Source organism: Periophthalmus magnuspinnatus, chromosome 23 (assembly GCF_009829125.3).
Source record: "Periophthalmus magnuspinnatus isolate fPerMag1 chromosome 23, fPerMag1.2.pri, whole genome shotgun sequence".
NCBI classification, from domain to species: domain Eukaryota; kingdom Metazoa; phylum Chordata; class Actinopteri; order Gobiiformes; family Gobiidae; genus Periophthalmus; species Periophthalmus magnuspinnatus.
In genome coordinates this window covers 1,929,989-1,954,464 of record NC_047148.1, presented here as the reverse complement: position 1 = coordinate 1,954,464, position 24,476 = coordinate 1,929,989, and the positions used below count along the sequence as shown (strand labels likewise).

Below are 24,476 nucleotides of genomic sequence, written 5' to 3'. Positions count from 1 at the left end.
AAAGACACTTACCTGAGTAAGTTTTACTTTGTAAAACTACTTTGTAGTTCAACTTGAATACAATTATTTTGAAGTAAAACTCCTACTTAAATGCAATTTTTGGCTACCACATCTGTCCATCATAGAATTCTTTGCCATCCTTCCTTCCATCATTGCTCCCACTCGTTTAATAATAGGAGAGAAGATAAGGAGAGTATCCTTATCTTCTCTCCTATTATTAAACTGGAAAACTGCCAAAAAGCTGCTGTTTCATGCTATAGGAGTGTGCACTTACCTGTGCCAAATAATGTGTGCCTTAATTAAACCCTCCAGGCCTCTGCACTATCAGCTCTGTGAGCGTGTAAGCAGCATATGAGTGTTTAATAGTTTCTTTGGTTTAAGCTAACTACCACCTATGCTAGCTGAGGTATGTCCCTTGACTTCTTACAGAGAAAGTATCTCTGAAAACAGTATCAATTCAGTGTTTTGAATACGGTTGTCAAAAGTATCAGAAATCAGATACTAATCAAAACTAAAAAAATATTAAAACTAGATACTCATTTGAGCAAGTATCAATACTAAATTAAAACCACAAGCGGCATCAAATGGCCCTCGCGGGCCGTGCTTCACACTTGGCCAACCCGGCACTCCCTGAGAGTGGTGCTCAAAAAGATGAGTTTTTGAGGCATCACCATGGCAATATAAATTTACAAATTACAAAATACAAATTTGGCCCCTCTGGCTTTTTGGATAGGAATGACCTGAACTGTGCCAAATTACGTTTTTCATTGAAGGTAATAAGTCGTCATAAGACTTTGAAATGTACGAAAATTAGGAAACTGACTGACTATTGATTGGGATGGCCCAGTGGAATTTTGTGCCAAATTTGGTAACATTTGGGAAAACAAAATTTTCGGTCATCCATACAAATATATTTGTTATTCTGTAGGGGGCGCAATTGTGACAATGAGTAGGTTTAGGTACGAAAATGTTTCAATTGCTTCAAATTTGAGGCCTATCAGACTTAGTATGCGCGAATGGGGAGCAAATTATAAAATAGGAAAATTGCTAAAATTCCTTTTGATGCCACACTTGTCCAGTTGATGTACAGTGATTTTCAGCCCTGCCGGTGAAGCTCCCTCAGAGGAGTTAATTAAAATGTGATGTCAGCAAAAGTGCAGACTTTGCATTTGGGAATTTTCAATCCAAGATAGGGGGCTCTGTTGTGCCATTTTTTATACCTAATTATGCAACATCTTAAAAAATTTTTTTGGCAGACTTGAATTTTAGAAAAATTGGGTGAGTTTTTGAATATGTTCAGGGGATCAAATTCCTGCCCGAAAGGCAGAAGAAGAAATAAAATATAAATAAAAATCCTCGCCACCCCTTGCAACCGCGGGATTCACGCCACCGCAAAGCTCGCACCTCTCGTGCACGCTTACATCGCCCCTCCCCCCAAAATCAGAGTTTATTTAATAATACTCCATTCATTCCAAAGAGACCATTTATAACATTGTCACGCCTTACACGGCTGGAAATAGGGATATGTCTTGGTTGACTTTTTTGTTCAGTATTGCAATAGGGATGTCCATGCCAAATTTCAAATGTTCGTGACAAAGTCATTTTTTTTGTGTCCCATTCAAAATTTCAAGAGTCGCGATGTAATATCTGACCTATGTAAATTGTATATCACTTCATTAAAAACAAGATTTTGAACAAAATGTATATTAATGCCGGGAAAAAGGACACTGCATGTCTGAGTTACGCGCAATTTAAAACTTTAAAAAATAGCTTTTTTATTTGCAGGCTGGCCACATCCACATTTCATGACTTTGAAAAATTCAAGAGAGTTGACTATAATCCCACATAGATCTAGTTCATTTGGAGCAATTTTCAAGATTCTTGAATGAAAATCCAGTGTAAAAACCTTAAATGTGAGAGGTAAAATATTGAAAAAAATGGGTTCCACCTACAATGGGCGACTTCCTGTAGGGTTCAGGGTGGGGCCATACTAAAACTTTTTACTTGACTTGACATTTGCTATGGTTCTATCAAATTTCATTTGTCTACGATGAAGAAGGTCTCTTATTGCTGTAATGTATTTTGATTTTTGAGGTGGCACTATTGAGTCATTTTGAAACGTAATTTTTTTGAATCTTGAATTTTAGGTCATATTTGGATTAGTGTAGAGCATCTATTTAGTCTACAACAAAGTCCAGTACACTCAACCCCATGGATTTCAATGACAGATTTATTATGTTACCACAGTAACATAATTGCAGAATTGGCTTTTTTTGGAGCAATATTATGTCTGACCTATGTAAATTGTATATCTATACATTCAGATCAAGATTTTGGACAAAATGTATATTCTAAAAGAGTTGTGACAGGTACAATTTTGAAAAAATTGGGATACACCAACAATAGATTATGACCCCACCCTAAACCCTTTCTGAAGGGTTTAGGGTGGCGCTATTGATTCGTTTTGAAGCATACATTTTTATCACATGAAAATTCAAAATTTTTCACCATTCTTGAATATTAAGTCGTAGCTGGATTAGTGTAAAGCATCTATTTACAACAAAGACCAGCACTCCGAACGGTAACATGGTTGCAAATAGAGGTATGTTCTATTGAACTTTTTTGTTCAGTCTGGCAGTAGAGATGTTCATGCCAAATTTCAAATGCTTTTAACAAAATAATTTTTTTGGGTCTCATTCAAAAGTTCAAGAGGGCACTGTGGAGCAATAGAATGTCTGACGTATTTAAATTGTATATCATTATGTTCAGATCAACATTTTTAACAAAATGTACATTAATGCCGGGAAATAGGACACGAGTTTGAGTTACGCGCAATTTAAAACTTCAAAAAATTGCTTTTTTATTTACAGGCTCTACACATCCACATTTTTTGATTTTGAAGTTTCTTGAATGAAAAAATCGTTCCCGCTTACATCGCGGGATGAGTGGAATATGTGTACCAAATTTCAATGGTCTATGACAAAGTAATTATTTTTCATCACAGTGAACCAAAACCCATGTATTTCAATGAGAAATGACAACATGGCAACACCTTTGAAAATAGAGGTATGTTCTTACTGTCTTTTTTGTTCAGTTTGTCAAGCCAGATGTCCATTCCAAATTTCAAATGATTTGGACAAAGTAATTTTTTTGGTCCTATTCAAAAGTTCAAGGGGGCGCTGTGGAGCAATGTAATGTTTGACATATCTAAATTACATATCTATGCATTTAAATCAAGATTTTGAACAAAATGTTTATCAATGCCGGGAAATAGAAAATTGCATGTTTGAGTTACAGGCCATTTAAAACTTCAAAAATGTCCTTTTTTTTGCAGGTTGGCCACACCCACATTTTATGACTTAAAAAAATTCAGGAGAGTAGCCTATAATCCCACATGGATCTAGTTCATTTTGACCAAATTTCTTGAATGAAAATCTGAGGCGCAAAAAATTCAAATGTGAGAGGTAAAATTTTGAAAAAATGGGGTTCCACTCACAATGGCCGACTTCCTGTAGGGTTTAGGGTGGGGTCATAATATAATTTTTTACTTGTCTTCACATGTTCTATGTTTGTACCAAATTTAGTTTGTCTACAATGAAAAAGGTCTCTCATTGCCGTAATGTATTTTGATTTTTGAGGTGGCGCTATTGAGTCATTTTGATACGTAAATGTTTTTGAACATCAAAATAATACATTTTTCACCAACCTTGAATTTTGGGTCCAAAAAAATTGACTTTTCGTTAACGTTCAGGGGGTCAAAAATGACCAACAAAATAATAAAGAATCAAAACTGCAAGCAGTGATAAAGGCCCTCGCCACCCCTTGCGACCACGGGGTACATTCTACCTCGAAGATCCTGATAACTTGTATAAACAAGTTATACTAAAGTACATCCACAGTGACCTCCATTGCGTACTTTCTTTGTTTTTTTCCGTTTTGTCATGTTTAGAACGCAAAACTGCTGCAAAAAACCAGTGCATAAAATTACGCACCCAGTACACACAGATTTTTTACATCCACCCGGCTTCTGTTACGCAGGCATCAAGCTCCGTCTGTTTACGGAAAACCATGGCATGCCATACATCGTCGTGTTGTGCTGCTCATTGGCTGTAAGGGGAAAACATCACTAAATGTGTGTAATGTAATTGGTTGATTCTACAAAGGGGAGAGTGGAGCGTAAACTTTCAGTCATCTGTAGCACTGATTCGCTGTCTGGGGCTCCAGTAACCCACATCCCCACCTTATTGGCCAACATTGGTATCAATCACTAACACGTTTGTTTAGCACTGAGGAACAAAGTTGGTGCTGTCAGAAATTAATTATACCTGAAATCGACAAAAGAAATGCAAAAAAGTGACCAAGCAGATTTCACGTTAGGAATACTTTCCTGCAGCAGATTGGGCATGGAGGATCTAACTTATTTTGTGGACATAATTTCTTCCCTGGATTATATTCTCTGGACCTGTACGGGATGAATGAGACCAACTTTGTGGGAATATGTTAATGTTTGACAGAACCAGAGCCCTCAAAGTGACGTCAAAATCCACATTTTTTACTATTCTGTAAAAACGTCTTGTCTGTCAGCACAGTGGAGATTGCAGGTGAAAATGCATATTTGCATGTTCAGAAAGAGGAGAGCCGTAGCTTTCATTTGATGTGTGGATTGTTTGTATGGGTCATGCAGAAATATATGTGCATTGCTAATGTGCATTGTAAAGTCACATGGCGATGGCCCAGGGGCGGGCCTCGAAACGGTAACAGGTTAACTCTCTTCTCAAACCTTTTCTTTTCTCTGACTAACAGCTGTACCTCACTATCTTCAAAGCAATGTTTAGTGGCTTTAAGATGGAAATGTACGTTGGACAAATAAGGCCCCTGTGAATTTTTTCACAAGTCCACAACAAATAGATGAATTTTTGAAAATAAAATTTTGAGAGGTCGCTAGAGCATCATTTTGTGAGATAGTGCCATGATTTGCATATTACTGTGTTCAGCTTACAAATTTGATTAAATGCTGTATCGGCTTTTTGGGGGAAAAAAAGTGTGAAAGAGAATTTTTTTTTTTTTATTTAAAAAAAAAAAAGCGATTTTGTTAAATTCACCATGACCACACCCAAAGTCATATCCAAAACGTTTTTGATCATCTCTAATTGCACATTGGTTAAGTGTGTTATGACCAAATTTGTGTGGAGATGTCCTAAATGCAAGGATGTGTGCTTTTGTCATTGCCAGGTTTGATCCAATATGGCCTGTACGGTTAAGGCAGGGGCCATAATATAATTTTTTGTCATGTCCTGATATTGGCCCCATGAAAATCAATGTTTGAGGTGGTGCTACCAAGTCGTCTTTCATTATTTTTTCTTGGGGTCTTCGGTCAAAATTAGAGGTCATTGAGTTAAAATTTTTGATACTGGTCACTGGTATGTCAGTAGAGCTAGACCGATATAACGGTTGACCGATATATATTGGGCCGATATTTAGCCATTTTAGCTTATCGGGTCTCAGCCTTAAATCTCCACCATAGGGCGATATTTGGACGTTTGCTCATGCTGCTGAGGAGTGAAAATAACTTAATGCATAATAATGCAGTTCATAGCATGTCTGACAATGTAGTATAAATTATTACTTATCTAAAGTGTTGTTATATGTATGATAGTTCTTTCTATTAGTAATTATAGCTGTAAGACAGGGGGAAGGGCAGTCTTGTGTGATGTCACATAGTACTTGAAATTGGAGTGACCACTGGAGGCAGCACACACTCAGCTGACTGTTTTTGAACAGAAAGATGCACAAAATGTACCTAGTTTCCTTCCCTTATCTCAAATATACAAGCCAATAGGATGTTATTGGTTTGTAGTGTGACATAATGAAATATCTCTAGAAACATATACTGCACATTTTTCTCTCTGTGAATCATGTTTGAGGTTTGAACATAAACAAAACCTAAAACTCCCCAAAATCCAATTAATTTCCACATGAAGCAGAACAGAGTTACTCACGTTTTGAGGGTCCCTGATGTCATGAGCTCCGTCACAAGAACAATGCATTTCTTCCCCTTGCAGGGGCCCTCCCAGGAGTCGTAGAATCGCACAATGTTAGGATGCTGCAGCCCCTTCAACATGCCTGCCTCCTCTTTGAAGCGCTGACGCTCGGACTTTGACAGCTTACGGTCCTAAAAACAATACAAAAAAAGGAAGGAAGTTATGATAGAAGTTCTTACAATACTAGCAGAATGGACACAAGTGAAATATCTCTAGAAACCTACACTATAGACTATAGATCTTTTTGGAACAATAAGAGGCAGGAATTACTAAGTGGCATCAATCAATAACAAAGAAGTTCAAGTTAATAAGGTAAAACAAACTCATTTCATTTCTGAAATGAGTTGATTTAATCATAAATAATTTTGAGTGAAGACCTTGCGAAAAACTATTGAAAGACAGCTCAGTAGCCCAGCCTCAATGGAGCACAATCTGAGAAAGTCACATGACTTTAGCTTCAATGGTTTAGGAGAAAAATAATGGGCGGAAAAAAAAATGTATTATTAGGCCCGAGCCCATACAGGGCGTAGGGCCTATTGCTTCCGCAACGTCGCAGAATGTCTTCACGAAGTTGTGTGCTTCACGCACAACTTCGTGCCCCCCTTCGCCCCCTGCCCTGACTCCTGTATCCTAGCAACATATGCATATGCATATTTGTTCCTGCTAGCATGTCAGCATCAACATTGAGTCAATGGGCGACGGGGGGCCCATGCACTCATCGTTGCAGAAGCAGGTGCAGGTGTTTATATAAAGGTTTGTTTTAAGCATAAAAAGCATAGTACATTATAATAGTCTTATGAGCCACCTCAAACTGTTCAGGACTCTCCAGGCAATGACGTGATGTTGTGCTTGTGTAATGCTGGGCCTCATCTATATCATATGACACAGAGAAACAGGTCTAAGAAGGACAAGTCTCTACTGCTCTGAACACATCTGCTGTCACATATTGTATAATTGCCAATAGTGTTTTGTTTTACTTTTTTTTTTTTGCAAATTTGGTTCTCAGTGCAAATTTCTATTTTCATGTCCATATGAACTACTAAACTAATACACAAATCCCATTTGCAATGTTTTGTAATGGTTTAAACTTCAGGGAAACCTATTTTTACCCCCCAATTAGACAGAATATTTTGTTGTTTATAGTGCACATTCTAATTGCGAAAAGGTGATTGCAATTTGATGAAGATATATTGGGCAGCCTTACTTATAATTACTTGAATTAGATTTTTGTAAAGCCTAGTAATTTACTAGCTCCATAGATTTAGTTGCATAGTGCATTGCAGTATTGATTACAGTTTTCTCATGGAAAGTCCAACACTTGCTTGTATCTGTAAACTTATATCTTCCATTTATTTTTAGATGAGTTTTATTCTCTATACTCTAGATTTTTTGCAACTGTAACAACAACCCCATACATTTCAGAACATACTAGTAGAGATCTCAACTACAGAGTTAGCGGGTTTTATTATTAGACAGGCACATTATAGCTCTATTGTCTACTATCACCCATAACCCTCTCCCTCTCACCCATCTCTTTATAATCAAATGACCAAAGTCACCTGACCAGAGCTGGCAGGCATGTGACTGAAAGCTGGTATTAAATTTCCCAGCAGCACTTAGCCATGGCCTTGTTCACTACACTCTGGTCTAACATCTCATTTAGTGCATCTGTATCTTTACAATGGTCAATGAAGCAGTGAGGAGTCAGCTGGTCTATGGGGTCTTCCAAATGAATTATTAAAATCGCTTTGTCAGTTATGTATGCATTTCCACTTCATGTCCAAACCAATGCTGAGCAGGACTATATGAGGCTGCAAAGTTAATCTTAGTCAAATTGAAATTACAATTTGAATGGATGCAATTAGCATCCATTCAAATTGTAATTTATATTACATATATTTCCAGTACACTAATAATAATAATAATAACAATAACAATAAATCATATTATTAAACCATAGGTTGCATGTCAATCGCAATACTTGATATTCTTCCCAAATGGTCGAGACCTAGTGTTATAGCTGAGCAATGATTAGATTTCAATGACCTAAAATGGCACAGAGGAGCTCTTGTTTGGACTGATATATTTCTTTCTCCTGTTCCATTTCTTGCGTTCTCCAAAATATCATGAGACTCCAGTTTTGAGACAAAAAAATCCCCCTCTTCAGGCACATTTTGACAAGCCACACTGAGGAGCTCAATATAGATGAGAAGAAGTAAATACAGATTAAAACTACAAGCGGCATCGAACGGCCCTCACGGGCCATGCTTCGTACTCGCCCGACCCAGCACTCCCTACAGGAAGTGCTAACATGCCAGTTTTGTCCGTGTTATTGCAGCTTTGGGCTGTACTTTTCACTAAACAAAGTCTACACAGAGTGGAAGGATTGATACACATAATGCAAAAACATGGGTTTTTCCAGGCATCGCCATGGCGACACCGTGCAAAATACAAACTTGGCCCCCTGGACCTTTTTTGATGGGAACAACCTGAAGAATCACTGTGCCAAATTTTATGTTGGTCATTGAAGGTAATAAGTCGTTAAGACTTTGAAATGTACGAAAATTAGGACATTTTCCCATTAGGATAACTTTGTCTGTTTTGTGCATTGCCATGTCAACCCAGTGAAAAATATGATATGTTTACAATTGGCTTTTTTGATCAGGATGACATGAAGAGTCATTGTGCCAATTCACTATTCCATAAAACTAATATTTTTCTGATGAATGGGAAAATGTGGGAGCATTCCCATTAGGATAACATTGGCAGCTTGGCAAAAAAACACATAGGTCTGATTGACTTTCTTGATTAGGTTGACCCAATGGAATGTTGTGTCAAATTTGGTAACATTTCGGAAAACTAAATTTTTGGTCCTCCATACAAATATATTAGATATTATGTAGGGGGCACTATTGTGCCAATGTAGTTTCTTTCATTATGAGTAGGTTTAGGCCAGAAATGTGGCAATGGGTGCTTGGATAGGGCTCGATGCCAGGAGTGTGTTTGGACACATGAGCACTTCACGCTGCCTTTGTCAACATTGAGTCAATGGGCTTTGCCCATGCACTCATCGTTGCGGAAGCAATAGGCCCTACGCCCTGTCGGGGATCGGACCTAACAACAGTGGAGGGCAAAAATATTCTTCAAGTAAAAAGGCAGTTATTTAAAGGTGCACTGTGTAACTTTTCTGGTACAGGGTCAGCCAAATGCTTGTCTCCAGGGACACGTTATCAATTTGCCTGAATGATCCACAGTAATGTTGACATAATAATAAAAGTTAAATTTTCAAAGGAATAAACTCAATACCCAATAGAGATTCCGATACCACAATGATGATTAAAAACACTCGCAGACAATAGAATGTGATTTTGTCATCCAGGTATTTTCCATGTGGTCCGTGGGTGTATACTTAACTATGTGGTCTTATACTTGTTCTGATACATCTCAACATCTAGCTATTCAGGAAAGGTTTATTTCTGTCCTGTAAATGTGACTTTTTTAATATTGATACGATACCTGCTCAAATGAGTATCTAGTTCTGATACTTTTTGTTTCAATTGGTGTCTAATTTCTGATATTTTTGACAACCCTAATCTACAGTATGACAATAAACTGACCAGCGGCAGGGTGGCTGAATTGCTAACACTCACACCACACAACAAGAAGGTTCCGGGTTTGATTTACACAGGCCTTTCTGTGTAGATTTTGCATTATTCTTCCTATGTCTGGGTAGTCTTGACCACGACTACCTCAAGATCTGTAGACTGCTCCTGACAGGTTACCCTGGCAGCGCTGAAGGATGGGTCAAGTGTAGAGGACAAAATTCCCTGCGGGGACAATAAAGACACACCACCAAGCAAAGTTACAGGTCAGATCTGTGGAGAGGAAACTGCATGATCACCTCAGTATTGTTATCGTTCATCAAAGCAAAAAAAACAAGTCATTAAATTTTTATCAATATTGTACACTCCCACTGTGGAGATAATTAGTCATTAATACTTTATAAAACCAAAATAGTTGCAGCTTTACTGAGTCAGTTCAATTCCAATTTTTCATTTTACATTTGCATTGTCAAACTGTTCGACACTTGCCTATAGTTAAAATGACCTAATTTAAGCCCCCTCTTATGAACTCTTTACAAAGATTTGAAGGAATCTCAGCGAATTACTTCAAAAAACAAAAGTGAAGGGAGAGAGATGGAGAGGGGTCGCTTTAAGAGGGTCGAGTTAGGAAGAGAGAGACAGACAGAAAGAGGAAAATGAGAAACCAGGTCCAAATTAAGACAAATAAGTTCCAGTAACAAAGTAGGGGGCTAAGGCAGTAATTTGAAAATTATTCACAACAATCACCACCCCAGACATAAGTGAGGTTTAAATAAATGACATAGACTGTGCAGTAAATGTGAAACTGTGGTTACATGTTAATGAGCTACACTGCCTGGCCAAAAAAAAAAAGTCACCACCAAAAAAAAAAAAAGGTTACACACTCTAATATTTCATTGGACCGCCTTTAGCTTTGATTATGGAAGCATTTGCTGTGGCATTGTTTCGATAAACTTCTACAATGTCACAAGATTTATTTCAATCTGATGTTGTATGATTTTTACACCAAGATCTTGCATTGATGATGGTAGAGTCTGACCACTGTGCAAAGCCTTCACATTCCAAAGATTCTCACTGGGGTTAAGGTCTGGATGATAAAAATGATGTCTCATGCTCCCTGAACCACTCTTTCACAATTTGAGCCCAATGAATCCTGGCATTGTCATCTTGGAATATGCCCGTGTCATCAGGGAAGAAAAAATCCATCAATGGTATAACTTGGTCATTCAGTATATTCAGGTAGTCAGTGACCTCATTCTTTGAGCACATACTGTTGCTGAACCTAGACCTGACCAACTGCAGCAACTGTACCAATTTGCTTAGTAAAATGCAGGTGGCAACTTTTTTTTTTGGCCAGGCAGTGTATATAGGCAAATAAGGACAAGAACCGCAAGAGCTGATAGTTCGTACAATAAAGTAGAAAGGGTTCAACTTAACCAAGACTATAATGAGATTTAACAAATTACTGTAAAAGTACCATGCGTGATCTGTCTTAAAATCGCCAAAAAATAAATAAATAAATAAACATTGTTAATGGTTTGCAGTGGTCCAAAGTTATTCCTCACTTACCTTATGCGTTCTGAGCATTATTCACAGCAATGACACATCATAATTTTCAGAGACCAGAGCAGAGTTTTGGGCTCACGTTCAAGCTAAAAACAATTAGCATGCTAACAGCACCCTTCCTGATAATCAGATGCTTTATTATTAGATGCAGACAGCATGCAGTAGGTATATTTAAAAGTCAAGAGCTGCTTAGACAATATATCTGTACAAAATGTGTTTTTATACCTCTAGTTCAGATTTTGACAAAACATGTTCTGAAATGCATGTCTTCTCTCAAATGTCAATGCTCCTGGAGTCATTTACAACTGAAGAGAATACTACTTTTTACTACTTTGTAAAATCCAATTGCATTTTTTTTTTTTACAAAATTGTCAAAATTTGCCATCAACTGTGCAAGTTCTACCACTTAAAAAGACGAGGGAGGCCTGTCATTTTCATCATAGGTACACTTTAACTATAAGAGACTCCAGGAATCCAGGAAATCACATAGTACATTTTTTTATGAAGTAATTGGTAAATTCTTTGGTAAAATAAGTATTTGGTCACGTACAAACAAGCAAGATTTCTGGCTCACAGACCTGTAACTCCACTTCTTACTTGTATAATGGCACCAGCAATTAGAAAATGAAAGACATACAAGATCACTGATAACCTCCCGCAATCTGGGGCTCCCCACAAAATCTCACCCTGTGGGGTCAAAATGACCACAATAATGGTGAGCAAAAATCCCAGAACAACACAGGGGTACCTAGTGAATGACCTGCAGAGAGCTGGGACCAAAGTAACAAAGGCTACCATCAGTAACACACTACGCCACCAGGGACTCAAATCCTGTAGTGCCAGCTGTGTCCCCCTGATTAAGCTAGTACATGTCGAGGCCCATCTGAAGTTTTAGAGAGCATTTGGATGATCCAGAAGAGGATACGGAGAATGTCATATGATCAGATGAAACCAAAATAGAACTTTTTTGGTAAAAACGCAACTTGTCGTGTTTAGAGGAGAGAGACTGCTGAGTTGCATCCAAAGAACACCATATCTACTATGAAGCATGGGGGTGGAAACATCAAGCTTTAGGGCTGTTTTTCTGCAAAGGGACCATGACGATTGATGAATGTAAAGGAAAGAATGAATGGGGCCATCTATCGTGAGATTTTGAGTGAAAACCTCCTTCCATCAGCAAGGGCATTGAAGATGAAACATGGCTGGGTCTGCCAGCATGACAATGGTCCCAAACACACTGCCCGGGAAACGAAGGAGTGGCTTCGTTAGAAGCATTTCAAGGTCCTGGAGTGGCCTAGCCAGTGTGTAGATCTCGACCCCATAGAAAATCTTTGGAGGAAGTTGAAAGTCCGTGTTGCCCAGCGACAGTTCCAAAACATCACTGATCGGCAGCGAGCACCTGGTGGCCAGGCCTTTCCCCATGGGGCTCGGTCTGGCCCATCATGAAGGAGTGACACGGACCCGCCCTCCCGTGGAACCGCCCTCCCGTGGACCCGCCACCTGGCCCCATGAAAATCAAAGTTTGAGGGAGCGCTACCGAGTCGTGTTTATTATTTTTCCTCAGGGTCTTTGGTGACAATCAGAGCTCAACAAGTTCTAATTTTTGATTCCGGTTACTAGTATGTGTTTACTACTTGATTTTTGCCATTTTACACGCCTCAAATGCAGTTTTAATTAGGCCCAAGCCTGGGACAACATCCCAGCAACTGCCGGGTACACGCCCCACCAAAGATCCTACCTTTTCTACTTACATTGCCCTTCCCAACTTAAAAGATACAACCCTAATGTGCATGCCATTATGTCCAGCTCGGAAATGTGCATGAGCGCTTCATTGAGTCTATTCAAACACAACAATGTTTGGGAAACAAATCTCTTCTTTTTTTTTTTTCCAAAAATTGACATTTTGTTGAAAAATCACCATGACTCTGCTCAACATTTTATTTCAAAGATAACTGATATGCTTTTATTGCACACATGTTTTGTGCCTTTTGGCCAAGTTTGAAGTGTTTTTGATGAAAAGGAGATGAAAAGGAGATTGGAGGAGTTGTTAAAAGATTACGATGTGTGATTTAGTCAATTCTGGGTTTGGCCGACTTCCTGTAGGGTTTAGAAAGAGGCTATAATATCATTTTTTATATGTCCTGATGTGACCTACTATGGATGCTCAGTTTCATTTGTCTATGATGACATTTTTCTGGGCCAAGCTCCCATTGGTGCAATGTAAATCAATTTTTGAGGTTGTGCTACTGAGCCATCTATTATTCCTTGGGGTCTTCAATCAAAATTCAAGCTCAATGAACTCTAATTTTCAATACCACTTACTTGTCTATACATTATTGTTTACTACATGATTTATGCCATTTTCCTCAAAATTGCACATTTATAATAGGGCTCTCGCACTAAACCCGATGACTTACCCTCCTTGCACATTCTTGGTCTGCCCCTGATTAACTAAAGTGGTTATGATTTGTCAAATCATAGCTATTGTGTAAATTAGAGAAGCTTTGGCCAATAATTAACAACATAGAGTAGATTAAGTGGCCAGAAACAGGTTTGTTGATTTAAATCTCACCTGAGTGTGTCCCTGGACAAGATATTTTATGTTACATAGCTTCATTCATTTAAAATGTATGGTTGTTTGAATCATCATAGGGCATCTGGAGTGAAAAATGCTGTTACTGTTTTTAATTTTCACATAAAAACATGATCAAGGCAAGAGAAGAAAAATGTAAAACATGTATTGTGGATTATAATCTGCATGTCTTTGTGAGTAATCTGTTTTTGTAAACATGGCTTATCATTTCAATAGCATTTATACTTCAGAATATATTTTGACGTTTTTAATCCGTAGTCCCGGAACATATTCAGATACTTCCTGACATGTGTTCTAATCCTTCTGAGAGTTGGCAGCCAAGCAGAACAAACAGAAAAAGTGTGAGTGATATTAAAAATTCATGACACAGAGAGACAAATAAAAATTGTCCATGCACAGTAACTGAAGATGTGGAAAATTTCTGTATGCAAACTATCATAAGTCCTGTGCTCAGGTCTCTGCACTAGCTTCCTGTAGCTCAAAGAAGAGACTTTAAAGCAGCTCTGCTTGTGTACAAGTCTCTCCATGGCCTAGGTCCAAAGTATATCTCTGACATGTTAGTGCCATATGAACCATCTCGTACTCTGAGGACTTCAGGGACCGGCCACTTGCTGAGGATGTGCATCCCCTTCCTGAAGATGTGAGAAAGGCCTCTACTTTGACAATGTTTAAATCCAGGCACAAAACAGTTCTGTTTAGTTGTGCATATGGCTGAAAGGGTTTTACTCTTCACTCTTATTTGTAACTATTTATGTTTAGATTTTTGTGCAACATAAAATATAAACATAAAATATATAAATAAATAATATAAATATACGGTATTTAAATGTTTGTTTTGGAAATATGCAACACATGGCTGGGCAATATGACAAAATATTTTGTGTCATAATTTATTCAATTTTATTTTGTCTCATTAAAAACAAATAATAATGGCTAAATATACATTTCTTAACATAAATGCAGACTAATTGCCAATTCATGAAATTCAGCCAATAAATGGCAAGTCAGTACCACGTGCCCAAGTTAGAATGGAGAATTTTCACCCACTATTGTCCAGTTCTACACCTTTCTGGAATGTAGAAGGGACTGGCTGGTGAGGCAAGTAAATGGATGGATTGCCCAAATATAATTTGAATATTATCATTGGGATAAAAAAACAAAAACAAATCATGACCATAAATCATATACTGATTTATGTCAATATCATCACCCTAATCTAATAATTCTTTCTAATAATTTTAATATATTTCTTTACCTATATTAGATTACAAGCTCTTTATAACATGCATGTCTGATTCTCAACATAAAAGCTCAATTGTTTGAGTTCTGATCCTCCATGTACCACAGCATAGCAGTCATATGTTCTCATTTGTCATACAAACCTATGCATTCAGTCTGCACAGGAGGAGGGTTGTTTCTGAGGACCGTATAGAGCTAAACAATAGGAGCCATCTCGCCCTGTCACTGAGACAGGCCTATTGTTTTGAAAGGGAGTTCAACTGATGCAGAGACCACATGTACCAATGCTGTCGTACCAACGCACCACATTATTACTCATGCTGAACATCCTTATTGATAATGTCATCATGTTTACTGCTAATTTCAAACAGCTTTATTTGAAATAAGCCTATAACTATTTTGAAACATTCTCAGGCTTTGAAAGTGAGAACAATTAGAGAACTTGCGCGCACACACACAAGATATTAAAAATTAATATCCTAATATCAAGCCAGATAATGGCAATCCTACAAATGTGCTAAAACGTGTCTTGAAATGTATTCTTTTTTTAAGTTTAAAGCCACTGTACCTGATTCTTACCGTTTTCAAAATGTGAAAAACAGAACTAGTTAATTTTAAACAGTTTGCAGTAGGCCTATCACGATAATTACCATATCAACCTACTGTTACTGTGCAGCTCATATCTGTACTGGGGCAAGTCACATTTTGCTCAAATACATGGGGGGAAAAATTAGGTACAGGTCCATTAAGACTACACAATACAAAATTACCTACAAAAGTGCAAATATGTCATTTTTTATGCCTTTGTTTGGAAGTTTACAAAAAATTTTTTTTTTTTCCTTTTTTAATTTTTAACCATCTTTTTGAAGCATAAACGATAAACAATTTTTTTGCATGTTGTATCCTCATAACAGCTTTCACAATACTGATGATATTTTGATTATCTGACCACCTCTACACACACATCACAACTGGAACTAAATTAAGACTACACCACAGCTAGAACAGGACTAAACTGAGCTTGAACCAGGATCAAACCAACTCAAGTGTGAATGCCACATCTCAAGACTCAAGATGACTTTAACCTCCTGAGACCCGAGCTCTTGCATGACATGCTTTATTAATTTATCTTTGTTATTTGGGCTGACTGGGACCTGATCAGTGTAAATACAAAGAATTATCTTTTTACATTAAGTAGTTTTTGAGAAAAATTATGTAAATCATACGTGGACATTTTAATCATTTTGATAAAACATTTGAATAATGATTTACAAAAACTATTTATTAAGACCCTGAACACAGCAACATTTGTCCTGAATGTAAAAACAAAATGAGAAACAACAATTGTGCCTCTTCGAACAATGTGTCTCATGTGAAGAGCTGCTGACAGGAGCAGGAAGAAAAATAAAAATAAATAAAAATATTCTAAACATATATAATACATTTGCATTGTTGCTGTTCTTGTATGCTGTTATTCTTCTTCTAAAAATGTATATTGTGGCCTACACAACCCAAAATGTGTTGTCCACATATGAGGACACCAGGTCTCAGGCGGATAAACCAGGACAAATTATGGACTAAATAAGTGATTACAGGCAATCAGACCACCCCAGAACAACAAGGCTATAATAATTCAGCTTGTACAGTTTTATTGGGAACCATGTTGTTGGTCATAGTAAGTTAGTTTCAATGTACTAGATGAAGTAGTAAAGAAAAAATTTTGTCTTCCAAAACTGACAACCAAAATTGCATTGGGCTGGCTAATGTGAAACCCAGCCCTGCTCTTGAGTAGAGAAAGTCAAAAGTTCTCAATCTGAGAATAGTTTAAAAAAGCAGGAAATATGTGATAATCCTTTTTGATTTACTCCTTAATCCTTATGAGAAAAAGCAGCCACACAGAACAAAGTATAAAAGTGGGTAATACTGTATACCAATGACACAGAGACAAGATGAAAAACAGGTTTAAACTGGCCATGCATGATATAACTGAAAATGTTATCTGGAAAATATCTGTATGCAAAGTTTCAAACATTATGTGACATGCAACATTTGAATTTTGAAAAGTATGGAAGGAGCATATAGAAACAGATTGTGTGAATACTATCTTTTTTTTTCAAAACCAGTCAGTGATTTAAAGGGTTATTGGAGTATTGAAGGATCTCACTTTTACTGGTTAGCAAGTATACTAGTTTAGCACATAATCAAAATATAACACATATATTTGCTTTTGTTGATGTTCTACACAGAATCTTTGTGAATGCTAAATAATGCTAGGCTATATATTATAGGAAACAACTGCTAGAGATAACCAATCAGAGCCTGAGCAATGTGGAAACAAGAGATGTTGGATACATTTCAATAGTGTCTTTTTCTTGTGAAAATTATATTATAGAAAACTCTCATGACCTTCAGAATATTAAACAAATCCTAATCTAATAATAGCCCAATCTGAGATCAGGTGAACAGAGGTGCAGTCTGATTAGAGATTAGCCCTGAACAATACTCTGCTTTGTCTGTGATAGAGCAATGAAAATCCACAAGGAGCACAGATTCACTAAATAAATCAGATACCAAAAACTGTATATAAGTGTATTTTACTTTGATTGACATATAAATGGGAGTGTTAAAGGTACAGTATGTAATTTTCTGAATGTGTCACAACATATGTATGATTTAATGGAAATAGAAAGTTAAAACTATACTTTGAAACATTCTCTACTGAGATACATATGTGTTATGTGTCTCAGTAGAGAATGTTTCATACTGGAGAAGATTATAACCAAAAGAACATTTATTTTTTGTACAAAAAAGTTACACAATGATAATTCTCTAAAACTACTGGACTTTTATCAATGGAGACAAGCAGGTGGCATCACCAGGCCAAGTTACATATCAAATCTATGCAATAAAAAACAACATGTAATTAAATATGCAAAATAGATCAGTTTAATGCCATACAGTGGAATATTTCAACCATAGCAGTAACATCTTCATGGAAACAAGGAGATAGCAGACCCTCTGCCAGAAAAGTTGCAGCTTTAATTACAGATTTCGAGACTCGATTCACTCTTCCAGTTGAGATGTAAGAGGCATGTAATAAAGTCCTGATATTTGTAGTTCAGAATTTAAGATAACTCTTTTTAATATTTTATCAAAGTAACATATGGATGCTCGTTTAACATTACAACAGTTAAACTAATCAACTAAACCTGCTCAGAATTAGTGCTATAGGGGGTCATATGTGTTGGATTAGACACTAAAAACCTGTCTGAGTCAAGACAAATTTGAAACATGAGACATTTCCCATAATGGCTATCATAAATCAACAACTGCTCAGAGGGACCAGAGACTCTTTGGATCTTTTAGATTTGACCATTTAGCAAAGGTGTGTTTGAGACAGAGCAAAAATGTGAGAAAGAAAAGTAAAGCAAAGTTTAAATCTGTCAACTGGACAAATTGTAAGAGTGAAGAGTGAAGTGCTCATCCAAGCCGCTTCTTCAGTTCTGGTCAGAATGCTGGTGGAAAAGTAAATTGTGCATGAGTGTAACATATATCTCAGGTATTGCAATATTGCAGTACATTGTGATATTATGCTACATTTTGATACTTAAGAAGTGCAATATGTAACTTTTCTTGTATTCATGGTTGTCGCTTTGTTCCACATTTTGGTATTATACTTGTCTATTCACAAGAAAAAGAAATAGCATCATGAGGCCAAGAAAGAACAATACAAAAAGATGTGAATTGTTTAAATGCATTGACTGGTAATAGGTAAGTCTCTCAAAGGCCACTCTTTAAAAATGATTATACAATTTACTGCATAATAATGCATGATTGAACTTGTCCATCTCTATGGAGACAAGACTAGATCAGGTCAGGTTACAGGTCAGGTCTGTGAAAAAAATGATGAATGTTGTTTTAGAGTAATAGAAACAACTGTAATGCAATAAATGCTAGATAGATATGTGCTTTCTGCTTCTGAAGAGTGCAGAGGCAAACCTTGCTCGCTCCTGCTGCTTCCTTCTTTACTTTTTTTTTACTTTTACATTTTACCTCTTCTAGTGCTGGAAAATTTGTTTAGTTATGATTTTCTTTTATGTAAACCAAGACTTTTAAGATTTTGTAACTAAATTTCTGACGAGCCAGTGACATGTCTGGGAGAAGAAACCAAAGGAATTCTTTCTGTGAATGCCGTCAGAACTATTAACAACAAATTAATGAGCTATGAGCAAGCATATTTTTTTAGAATCTGAAAAAGGACTTCAACGGATAGTCCCTGTAACTTCCAGTGATAAGCAGCCCACAGCAGCCCAATAGACAAAACTGCTACTTTCAACTTAAACCTGAGTGATATGGTGTCTTTTCCAAAACTTTGTAAAGACAAGAATGCCAAGCCAACGCAACAAGTGATAACAGACAATACTAATATAGTTACATCAGCCAAAATACAGCTTGCAAACAGATTTTGTCACAAAAGAGGAGCAATGAATGGCAAAAAAGCGCAGACAGGCCAAACATCAAGGTCAGAGATACGCTGCTGTTAGGAGACGGTGCTCTCGTAGATGTAAGCCACAAAGGAATGCAAACATGCTCCTATCCTAATCACTGTTTCTGAGATTACAAAACTCCTGCCAAAGGTTTTGTCAACACACCAAGGAGTTAAACAGCTGATTGTGCACGTGGGTGCAGATGACAACAGAATGGAACAGATTGAAATCTAGAAAAGAGATTTCATTAAATTATTCAAGGAGCTTGATAAAGTGGAGGTTAAGACATTCATCAGATGAAGATGAACAAATTTACCCGGCTGTTTCAGCTGAACACATGGCTGTTCAACACGTGTGCTGTCAGAGGACTGCACTACATTGAGAACTTTGATCTATTCTAGAAATGAGAGGACCTGTTCAAGGGAAATGGCCCGCACCTGAGCAGAGGTTGAGTGAGCGTGCTGAAGGATAACCTCCTCCACGCTCTGAGGCACCGACCTGGACAGCCAGTGAGAGAAAAGAGGAATGAGAGAAGCATTCCTGCGGTGCTAGCCTGTGCAGGCCAGTGCAGTGCTCAGAGACCTGAGCATAGGCTCAGCACTTGTCTCCAGACTACTGTAACGGCCTGCTCACTGGCCTCTCCAAACGAGTGTTAAGACAGCTGCAGTACATCCAGAACGCCGCTGCTTGGGTCCTGACTAGAACCAGAAAGTACGAGCACATAAGTCCTGTGTTCAGGTCTCTGCACTGGCTCCCTGTGACTCAGAGAATAGACTTTAAAGCAGCTCTGCTCGTGTACAAGTCTCTCAATGGCCTAGCACCAATGTACATCCCCGACATGTTAGTGCCATATGAACCATCTCGCACTCTGAGGACTTCAGGGACCGGCCTCCTGCTGGTGCCCAGAGTCAGGACTAAGCAGGGGAATCAGTGTTTCAGTTTTATGCAGCTAAAACCTGGAACATTCTTCCTGAAAATGAGAGACAGGCCTCTACTTTGACAATGCTTAAATCCAGGCTCAAAATAGTTCTTTTTATTTGCACATATGACTGAAAGGTGTCTTTTTTAACCCGTTACTACCTAAGCCTATTTTGAAGACAAATTTTCCAAAAATGTATATCCATTTATAAACTGGTCTATTTCAGCAACCCCAAGGTGGATTTCAATGATTTTTGTGCCATTGTAAAGGGATCATTGGGCAGAATAATTTGATGTATCCATGTGTGTGTTACTGATAAAGAGAAAATTAGGATGAAACACAGCAAAAATTTAGATTTTTTTAGCCTCGCCTACAAAAACAAAACATGTTTTATGATGAATAACTCTTTGGAATGTTGCTAACATAGCCTTTTTATTTCATAAAATAGAAACTAAACATGTGAACATTATCTCTGCAAAGGTTGAAACTGATTAGATGAAGCAGATCAAAAAAAGAGAGATTTTAATACAGGTATGTCAGGCGAGGTTTCCATTTTGGCACCATTTGGCACCATTTGGCACACATAGTGCCATTTGCATTTCTGTCATGTAAAAGTTATATATTTCATTTTTATATCACTAATGGTGTTCAGTAGACCTAAAGAAAACATTTTTTTATTTTTTTTGTATTAAATTAATAATTATTAATTAATAATTATAATAAATATATGTGTATATAAATGTTTCCCCTACAAATAAAATGGCCGCATAAAGCATTTGAATGATTTTTTAGAGATGAATTTAGTGAAAAAAGCAAATCTAAGTTTGTCCGGTGCGCTCTGTGTCCTGCGCGTAAAGGCGCTGTTGCGCACACAAGCGTGCTTACTGTACGCACAGACTTTACTCCCCAGCGGATTGGTCAATATGCATGAGTGACACCTCTCTGGAATCGTGAAAGCCAATAGAATAAGGCTATGACTTGCAATACAAGATTGACAACACAGCCAGCCAACCAGAAGGGGAAAAAGACAGCCACGTGAAAGTGCCATGCTCCTCCATTGGTTTACTGTAAGCGCTCGGTATGACCTATATATCACTATTGTACCGCTCAGACTGGCGGAAGTGACGGACAACAGCTGGGGCTAACAGGAAATAGCTTTTATTTACAAATGGAATAAACTTTTCACGGCAAGACGACAAAGGTAAGACAATTTTTACTAATGTGGTTTTGAAAAGCAATGTTTTGTGATCTGATGCGCTGGCTTATATCTCCGCGATGCTTTGGTGTACAGTGCTGTGGCTTACATCTTTGGAAATGGTAGAGTCTCTGCTTTCTTTTGAGCGGTGCTTTGTGTGGCTAGCGTGAAGTACGGCTGTTGTTGAGCCGTAAATGCAGCGAGTGGTTTGGCCAAACTAAGATTGGAGGATTTGGTTTTGAGGTGTTCTCTTGGGTGTCATCTGAGTTGTGTTTGTGGACGGTGAAAATAGTTTACATAGCCTTGTAGCGCTAGCGGTGCTGTTTAATTTGTTAATGTGTTGGCTCATGGCTAAACAAAAATACATTTCCCAAAGTCCCCCATTTGGGGGACCCTCGGTAGTAACGGGTTAATTCAGTAAAGCACTTGTATAGCACAATTACGAATGTACAATGTACGAATTGTGCTATACAAATAAACTTGCCTTGCCTTACCTATGTGTAAAGCCTTACTTACCTTTGCCCTAAAAGAACAGTTCAGATATCATCAATATATCTCCCACCCCACCAGTCATGTGCTGTGCCATATATTCCTTTCAATTATAAATCTGACATTGGGAGCTTTATTAGAGTGTACAAGCACATGTAGTGGGAGTGTGGTCATTTGAAAGGTTGAAGTCTGAAATAGCCCTCTCCTCCTTCTTCGATGTTAGCACGTCATAAACAAACAGCTCAGTGAGACACCTAATACCAGGCTATAGTTCTATAACTGAAGTCAGTAGGTCACAGGAGGCACAAACAGGCAGCAATAGGGCGATTGGTATTCAAGCAGAACTCCATGATTTTTCTACGGTGGTTCTGGCTGGCATAGCACTTTAATTTGTCATTTTAAAAAAAAATCTAAACAAAATAATACTTTTGCAACATTCATCTCGTCTTCAAGTTATAACAGTTAGCTTCTTATGAGCAGCTGATATGTGACAGATGGCTCACAAGTAGCAGACGAAACATGTCAAGGTAAATACAGTTGAAACCAGAAGTGTACATACACTACACATGGACAAAATTGTTGGTACCCGTCGGTTAATGAAAGAAAAACTCACAATGGTCACAGAAATAACTTGAATCTGTCAAAAGTAATAATACATAAAAATTCCATGAAATTTAACCAATGAAAGTCACACATTGCTTTTCATCCATGCTTTAACAGAATTACTTTAAAAAATAAACTCATGAAACAGACCTGGACAAAAATGATGATACCCCTAGAAAAGACTGAAAATAATTTGACCAAAGGGACATGTTAATCCAATGTGTGTCCACTAATTAGCATCACAGGTGTCTACAATCTTGTAGTCAGTCAGTGGGCCTATATATAGGGCTACAGGTCATCACTGTGCTGTTTGGTGACATGGTGTGTACCACACTCAACATGGACCAGAGGAAGCAAAGGAAAGAGTTGTCTCAGGAGATGTTAAAGGTAAAGGCTATAAGACCATCTCCAAGCAGCTTGATGTTCATGTGACTACAGTTGCACATGTTATTCAGAAATTCAAGATCCATGGGACTGTAGCAGGAGGAAAATTGATGACAAATCAAAGAGACGGATAATACGAATCTTTAAAAAGATTAAAGGTGAACTTCAAGCTCAAGGAACATCAGTGTCAGATCGTACCATTCACTGTTGTTTGAGCCAAAGTGGACTTAATGGGAGACAACCAAGGAGGACACCATTGTTGAAAACAAATCTGGAATTTGCCAAACTACATGTTGACAAGCCACAAAGTGTCTGGGAGAATGTCTTATGGACAGATGAGACAAAAATTGAACTTTTTTGCCAAGGCACATCAGCTCTATGTTCACAGACAGAAAAATGAAGCATATCAAGAAAAGAACACTGTCCCTACTGTGAAACATGGAGGAGGCTCTGTTATGTTGATTTATTTTATTATTATTTTTTTTTTTGGTACTTCCTGCTTCTGAAGAGTGCAGACGCAAACCTTGCTTGCTCCTGCTGCTTCCTCCTTACTTTGCTTTTTTAATCATTTTACCTCTTCCATTGCTGGGAGATCTGTTTAGTTATGACTTTTAAAGACTTTTAAACCATTTTTACATTTTTTAACACATTTTTTGACGATCCACAAACATGTCCGGTGGAAGAAACAAAAGGAATTCTTTCTGGAATGCTGTCGGAACTATCAACAACAAATGAATGAGCTACAAGCACGGATATTTGTTTTAGAATCTGAAAAAGGACTTCACCGAACGCTCCCTGTGACTTCCAGTGGCAAGCAGCCTACAGTTACTTTCAGAGAAGAGAGTGAAAAAACTGCTACTTTCAACTTAAACCTGAGTGATACAGTGTCTTTTCCAAAACTTTCTAAAGACAAGAATTTCAAGCAAACACGACAAGTGATAAGAGGCAATGCTAATATAGTTACATCACCCAAAATACACCTTACAAACAGATTTTTACCACTTTCACAGACTGATGTTGATGTTAATATACAAACAGAAAATGGATTTTTGTCGCAAAACAAGAGCAATGAAGTTGGCAAAAGAGTGGCGGCAGACAGGCGGTCTATGCCAAACGTCAAGGTCAGAGATACGCTGCTGCTAGGAGACGGTGCTATCAAAGATGTGACTCACAGAGGAATCCAAACTTGCTCGTATCCCAGTCACACTGTCTCTGAGATTACAAAACTCCTCCCAAAAGTTTTGTCAACATACCAAGGAGCTAGGAGGAACAGCTGATTGTGCACGTGGGTGCAGTTGACACCAGAATGAATGAGACTGAAATCTTGAAAAAGCATTTCATTGAATTATTTGAGGAGC

The 24,476-nt window shown here is 37.7% G+C and overlaps 1 protein-coding gene across 3 annotated transcripts in view; it reads right to left on the bottom strand.

The window, feature by feature from the left end:
- Positions 1–24,476, bottom strand: part of wnk1b (WNK lysine deficient protein kinase 1b) — a 172,235-nt gene that overhangs the window by 93,004 nt on the left and 54,755 nt on the right. For all 3 annotated transcript variants that reach the window (XM_055231800.1, XM_055231801.1, XM_055231802.1), the window contains exon 3: positions 6,000–6,172. In XM_055231800.1, the coding sequence (XP_055087775.1) occupies positions 6,000–6,172 (173 nt within the window). The remainder of the gene's footprint in view (positions 1–5,999; positions 6,173–24,476) is intronic.